Source organism: Clarias gariepinus, chromosome 2 (genome assembly GCF_024256425.1).
Source record: "Clarias gariepinus isolate MV-2021 ecotype Netherlands chromosome 2, CGAR_prim_01v2, whole genome shotgun sequence".
NCBI lineage: Eukaryota > Metazoa > Chordata > Actinopteri > Siluriformes > Clariidae > Clarias > Clarias gariepinus.
The window spans coordinates 5,533,249-5,540,512 of record NC_071101.1 but is presented as its reverse complement, the minus strand read 5'-3'; the positions used below and the strand labels follow the sequence as shown (position 1 = coordinate 5,540,512).

General features: G+C 38.5%; 1 protein-coding gene across 1 annotated transcript; it reads left to right on the top strand.

Moving 5' to 3' along the window:
- Nucleotides 1-1,116: 1,116 nt before the first annotated feature.
- On the top strand, nt 1,117-3,134 carry LOC128541702 (uncharacterized). Its single transcript, XM_053512256.1, has 5 exons — nt 1,117-1,153; nt 1,339-1,695; nt 2,056-2,208; nt 2,745-2,779; nt 2,882-3,134. Exons 1-5 carry the CDS (start codon nt 1,117-1,119, stop codon nt 2,978-2,980), a joined length of 681 nt encoding a protein of 226 aa, XP_053368231.1. The 3' UTR covers nt 2,981-3,134.
- The last annotated feature ends 4,130 nt before the right edge of the window (nt 3,135-7,264 follow it).

Sequence of the window (7,264 nt, the reverse complement as noted above, 5' to 3'; positions counted from 1 at the left end):
CCAAAACAACATGAGAGACTGACAGTCATACATAAAATGATTACTTTAAATTATTGCTGCTTAATGTGGATCTACAACTTATTAAATCATACGGGGCCCATCGTGGCTGCATCATCAGTTACTGTGGGAGACCTTGTGGGTGGTGAAGTTCTGGGTTGCCTCAGTTACGTTAAGTCTTTGTCACATATACATTATAGCACGGTGAAATTCCTTCTTTGTGTATCCCAGCGTAACTGGAGTCTGAATGCAGGGTCAGCCATGATACGGCGCCCCTGGAGCAGTTAGGGTTAAGGGCAACCTGGTGGAGCTGGGTATGGAACCGCCGATATTCCGATCAGTAACTCAGTGCCTTAGGAACAATTGGTCCTGATCTGGGCAACAGATGTTGTACTTATAGCTATATAATAGGCCATATAGCATTTGGGCTTCAAAAAACAATACCAAACAATTCTGTTTTCTGACCATAAAGGGCAGGTGATCATTAACCAGATTATCTAAGGCTGGGCAAAGCCATATTGTAAAGATAGATTCATGAGCACTTGGTGTAGTTTGGAGTTAACACACTAGAGCTTATACACCACAGCAATTTGCAGCTGTTTAGTACAATTTATACTCCTAGAAACATTGGAATCAGATCTTATTAGATCCAAAGATTGCATGCTGGGAATTAAAGTTTGTTCTGCTCGTGTGTCTCGCCCTTGACTCTTCTGCAGGTGATGTCACACAGAGAAACTGCAAGAGTGCCGAAAAAAACTAATGGTGGCTGTTTTACAGATGTTTGATTAAATCTGTCTAGAGAAGGAGTACCTATGAAATGTCATGAAGTTTTCATACCAGTCCTAGTTTAGGAGAACCAGTTTAAATCAACTTCCTTTCTACACATTTGATTGCAGTACCTGGAATGTACTTAACTCTCTGTACTGAATTCTATCACTGCCAAGATAAACTGTTATTGAGTCTATGTGTGACTTGTGAGCAGTAAATATTTTAACAGTTTAGCAGGTTATTGAACAAAAAAGGACAGGAAGTCCGGTTCTGTGGTAAAGCATGTTGTGGGGACACCAGAGACAGTGAGGACTTTTATTTATACACGTGTGTGTAGAGTGTGTGTGAGAAATGTCTGAGCTCCTGTTTACTCCACAGCTGCTGTTTGGTGAGTTTATAGACTTATATTCATATACACAGTGTTAAAGAGACAATATTGTCATCTCACTTGTACCTACATGTGCCTTAGTGGAAGTGTAAGGGTTTATTTCATGAATGAAATTATGCAGCTGTGTGTGAGGTTTTCCAGAGCAGTGATGAATCTGATCTCTTAATGTGCTGCTGTTCTTCCAGGTATCATCAGTCTGAGTCTCCTTCAGATCATTTCAGCTGATCTCATATCTGTTGATCCTGGAGAGAACATCACTCTGCTCTGTAACATCACTCAGGTTTCAGAGATCTCGTGGTATCAGATGAACTCAGCAAGCGTGAGGCAGATTATATCAGCCAGACAAAGGGGTCTGTATAAAGACTTTTATGTAGATTATAATGTAGACGAGAGTCACTTTGATGTGACAGAAAGCAGCAGTTCAGTCAGTTTAGTGATTATTGGAGTTAGAGAGACAGATCTGGGGTTTTATTACTGTGGAGGTCGAAATGACACGACACACACTCAGTTTGGGAAAAACATCAAACTCAACTTTACTACAGGTCAGTAACGTTATTTTTTTAAAATACTTTTTTTAGTTTGTATTTTATTTTTGTTTGTAAATTTGCATATTTTTTTTTTCTTTTTTCATATTTTTTGCATATTCACACAGAAATAAAATCCTTATTAACAAATAAGTGATAATAGTGCAGATACAGTGAGCTAAATCCTTTGATGAGAATAGAAAATTTTTGTCTCTTGGTTATGCTATGATTGTGTTGTTGATGTTTATTGTTGCACCACATGTCAGTGTCAGCCTGATGTTTGTGTGTTTAGCACTAAATTACAATTATTAAAAAACATCTGTAATAATTTCTTCCCCAATTCTTACTGATATCTCTGTGCTCCTCTGTGTGTTTCAGGCTCTCAGAACCGTAAGGCTGATGGTTCAGACACACTGCAGTTTGACCCTCACACATATTGTAAAGTTATTATTATAATTCTGTCATGTATGTGCACGCTCCTTGTTTCAGTGAACATCATCTGCTCCTCTCTGTATTGTTTCATGCTACAGGGTGAGAACTTACAGCTTAAAGACCAACATTCACACACTTCACCCTGTCACACACTTGACCCTGTCTCTCACACACACACACACACACACACACACACACACACACACACACACACCTTTATTTATTGTACTTCCTGTTGTACCAGGTCATGCAGCAGCTTTTATACAGTACTGCAGAATTACTGTCTAATGAAAACTGTAGCTATTAATGAAAAAGGGGCAGTGGTGGCTCAGTCTGTTAAGGCTTTGAGTTACGGATTGGAAAATCTGTGGTTCGAGCCCCAGCTCCACCAGGTTGCCGCTGTTGGGCCCTTGAGAAAGGCCCTAAACCCTGTCTGCTCCCGGGGCACCGTAAAATGGCTGACCCTGCGCTCTGACCCCTACCTACTAACAAGAAACAAGAATTTCACTGTGCAGTAATGTATGTGTAATGAATGAAGACTGAACAGCTGAACTGAAAATGTAACAGCTCTGTGTTTGACACAAGGGTAAATAAAATCCCCACCCTTTTCCCTTTTTTTAATTTTATTTTACCAGACAAGTGTTCTTTCCTGGGGAACTCATATAACAAGGTAACGAAACATCAGTGATCAGAGAAAATCAAGAGATCATGTCACTATTAGAACAAGTAAAAACTTGTCTTATTTCACACTAACACACATTTTACTCTGCAGGAAGCTGAGTTTCAACCATCTGATGTGACCTGTGTGACATACACTTGTGTCTCCTCACGGCCCAGAAAGCATTATGAGCCTGAGGATTACAATCAGTAGAGAACCTGTTGTGATCTGATCAAAACATGACTGATAAAATGTTGTAATAAATAATTTCCTGTTCTGTACTCAAAAGCACATTATTGACCTGTTTAATATAAAGACTTGTGATTTTAATAAAATTTGAAAGAACTGATGTGGTTTATACTTTACATTCCTGGTGCAGATTACAGTAATACAGCCATGTTTTGGCGAGAGTGGCGAGGTGCTGTGGAATGACCTTAAACCTTCAAACAGGATGAAGCCTGCAATGTGGCTGAATGTAAATAATTCTGCAAAGAAAGGTAAAAAAAAAAAAAACTCCACAGTGATGTGAAAGACTCATTGCTAGTTACTACAAATGCATAATTGCAGTTATTTTCACCAAGCGTGGCACAGCTAGTTATTGGGGAGCAATTATTTTTTCACTTAGGTACAGGTAGGTTTAGACAGCTTTTTCCTTTTAATAAATGGAATCATCATTTAAATATGCATTTTGTATTTACTTTGTATTTTACAATCTTTGTGTTGTCCTAAAATTTCTTTCATGATCTGAACTATTATATGTGACAAATATGCAAAAAAATAAATAAATAAAAATTGTGAACAAGCAAATACATTTGAATATAGGTGTCAGTGCTTTAGGTGTCAATGCTTTCCAGCCAATGGTTTCAAGTAAAACTTCATTGTAAACTTTATTTTAAGCAATTTCCCCTTTGGGATTGATAAAGTTATTTAAATCTTGAATCTTGAATCTTTAGAAATACCTTGTACTGAGATCTAGTAGACAAATTTTGTGTAGCATAATTATGTAGTCCCAAGTATCTAACATTAAGCAACACTATTAACATTGACATGTAGCTGTAAGTTGCATTTATCATCATCATTATTGACAGTTGTCAGTGTGTGTCATATATATCAAGTAGAATATAGCAACAAGTCAGTTAAACTTTTAGAATATTGATCTGGTCAGTTAGTTGAGCGGGTTGTTAATCACGTTCAGCTGCTTCGCATGTTAATGCTCCGAAAACAACGTGGGCTCCGAAAACAACGTGGGCTTTATTGATAATTGGAAGACCTTTGAGGGCAAAGCTGGCCTGTTAGGGCGGGACGGTGTCCATCCCACTCGGGAAGGTGCTGCTCTCATTTCTTGTAGTATAGCTCATAGTCTTAGAAAAGGCCTAGTTAATCGGTGACAATCCAGAGCCCAGGCCAGGGAGCCGACAGACAGGCTAAACCAACCGTCTGCTAGCTGCATAGAGTCGTCACTCAGGGTTCACTCTATTGAGACTGTGTCTGTTCCCCGAGCTAAAATCAAATTTAGAAAGACTCAGAAAGTCTGTTTTAGTAATTTAATTAACATAAAGACCACAAACTTGGATCAGACTGAATGCGCAGCCGGCACCTCTGATCTGAAGCTAGGACTGTTAAATATTAGATCTCTCGCATCTAAAGCAGTTATAGTTAATGAAATTATCACAGATCAGGAGTTTAATATACTCTGTTTAACAGAAACCTGGATTAAACAGGACGAGTATGTAGCTCTAAATGAAGCTAGTCCTCCTGGATACAGCTACATACACCAGCCTCGGTTAACTGGTAGAGGAGGAGGCGTCGCAGTTATTCACAATGATAATTTGACTATTTTACAAAAACACGGACACAAATTTAATTCATTTGAAATTCTTTATAGTAACATAAGTGTATTTAACTATATTAAGTCAGCTCAGTCGATCCCGCTAATTGTCATTTACAGACCTCCAGGGCCGTACTCGGAATTTCTTAGTGAATTTGCAGATTTCCTTTCAAATCTAGTCGTTTCTTTAGACAAAGTGTTAATTGCTGGAGATTTTAATATTCATTTTGAGAACCCAGAAGACCCTCTGAGAACTGCATTTATGTCTATACTGGACTCGGTAGGAGTAAATTAGTGTGTAGTAGGACCCACTCATAAAGCAGGTCACACTTTAGATTTATTTATATTATTTGGATTAAGTATAAGAAATTTATTCACAATACCACTATCTGAAGTTATCTCAGATCACTTTGTCTCAATTCAAGTGTGTCACAGTAATAATGTACGCACAGCGCCGCGCTACCGTATGAAACGTACATTCACATCAACTACCAAACAGAGTTTTATCAGTAATCTCCCAGAGTTCCCAACTTCGATTAGATCACCGTCTGACCCCACAGAACTCGATCAGGCGACTGAATATTTAGAGTCGACATTTCGCTATACCTTAGATAATGTAGCTCCAGTCAAAAGAAAAATTATTAGAGATAAAAAACTTGCTCCCTGGTATAACGATCACACGCGCACTTTAAAACAGACTGCTCGGAAATTAGAACGTAAATGGCGTCAAACTAAATTACTAGTATTTCAAATAGCATGGAAGGAGAGCATCCTGAACTATAGAAAAGCTCTTAGTGTAGCTAGATCAACATATCTCTCCACTCTTATAGAAAATAACAAAAATAATCCTAGATTCTTATTTAATGCTCTAGCCAAATTAACCAGAAATAAGACCACTGCAGAAATCTCCACAACAACATCATGCAATAGTGAGGACTTCATGAACTTTTTTAATATTAAAATTGTAAATATTAGGCATAAAATTGAGGTTTTGAAACCGAACAATGTAATTGATGCAGATGTTAATCTAGCCATGTCAGATCAGAACCTAGAATACTTTACTCCCCTTGAAGAGAATGAACTAATTTCACTCATCTCTTCTTCAAATTCATCAACCTGTATATTAGATCCTGTACCGACACATTTTCTTAAACAGATAGTACCAGCAATAATAGAACCCCTGTTGAGAATAATTAATTCTTCACTCAGCATTGGTTATGTTCCAAAATCTTTTAAATTAGCAGTTATCAAACCAATAATTAAGAAACCTGACCTCGACCCCTGTCAGCTGTCCAGTTACAGACCAATATCAAACCTCCCCTTTATCTCTAAGATCCTGGAAAAGATAGTAGCGGAGCAGCTATGCTCATATATACATAGAAATGGCATACATGAACTGTATCAGTCAGGATTTAGGCCTCATCACAGTACAGAGACAGCGCTTGTTAAAGTAGTAAATGACATTCTATTGGCCTCTGATCAGGGTTGTGTAACTATGCTTGTATTACTTGACCTCAGTGCAGCTTTTGACACCGTTGATCACGCTATTCTTCTTCACAGATTAGAAAATGTAGTGGGAATTAAGGGTACAGCCCTCTCCTGGCTCAGATCCTATCTGACCCATCGTTATCAGTATGTAGACTTAAATGGTGATTATTCTGCATGTTCTCTAGTGGAGTTTGGCGTTCCGCAGGGTTCAGTTTTAGGTCCACTGCTTTTTTCCCTTTACATGCTTCCTCTGGGCAACATAATCCGTAAGCATGGTATTAGTTTTCATTGTTATGCTGACGATACACAGTTATATGTCTCAGCAAAACCTGATGAGAAAAAACAGCTTACTAAAATTGAGCAATGTGTGCAGGACATAAGAAATTGGATGCTAATTAACTTCCTTCTGCTAAATCCGGATAAGACAGAAGTTCTAGTCATGGGACCGCATATAGCTAGGAGTAAAATTTTAGATCACACCGTAACTTTAGATGGCCTTTCTGTTCCATCAAATGCAACAGTGAAAGACCTTGGTGTGATTATTGATTCCAGCCTTTCATTTGAAGCACATGTAGATAATATTACCAGGATAGCATTCTTTCACCTCAGAAATATTGCCAGAACAAGAAATTTATTGTCGCTAAACGACGCAGAAAAACTAGTTCATGCTTTTATCACCTCTAGGTTGGACTATTGTAATGCCTTACTGTCTGGTTGTTCAGCTAGATGCATAAATAAGCTTCAGCTAGTCCAGAATGCAGCAGCGAGAGTCCTCACCAGAACCAGAAGATATGAGCACATCACCCCTATCTTATCTTCACTCCATTGGCTCCCTGTGAAATTTCGCATTGATTTTAAAATACTACTCTTGACATATAAAGCATTAAATGGTCTCGCGCCACAGTACCTGAGCGAACTGCTAGTGTCTTACGATCCGCCACGCCTACTTCGATCAAAGGATGCAGGCTGCTTGTCAGTACCGCGTATTATGAAAAATACAGCTGGGGGCAGAGCTTTTTCTTACAAAGCCCCAAAGTTATGGAATAGTCTTCCAAATAGTGTTCGGGACTCAGACACAGTCTCAGTGTTTAAGTCCAGGCTAAAAACCTATTTATTTAGCCAAGCATTTTTATAAATAGATTTGCCATAGGTAAAGGAGCAGATCTGGGGGACTCATGGAT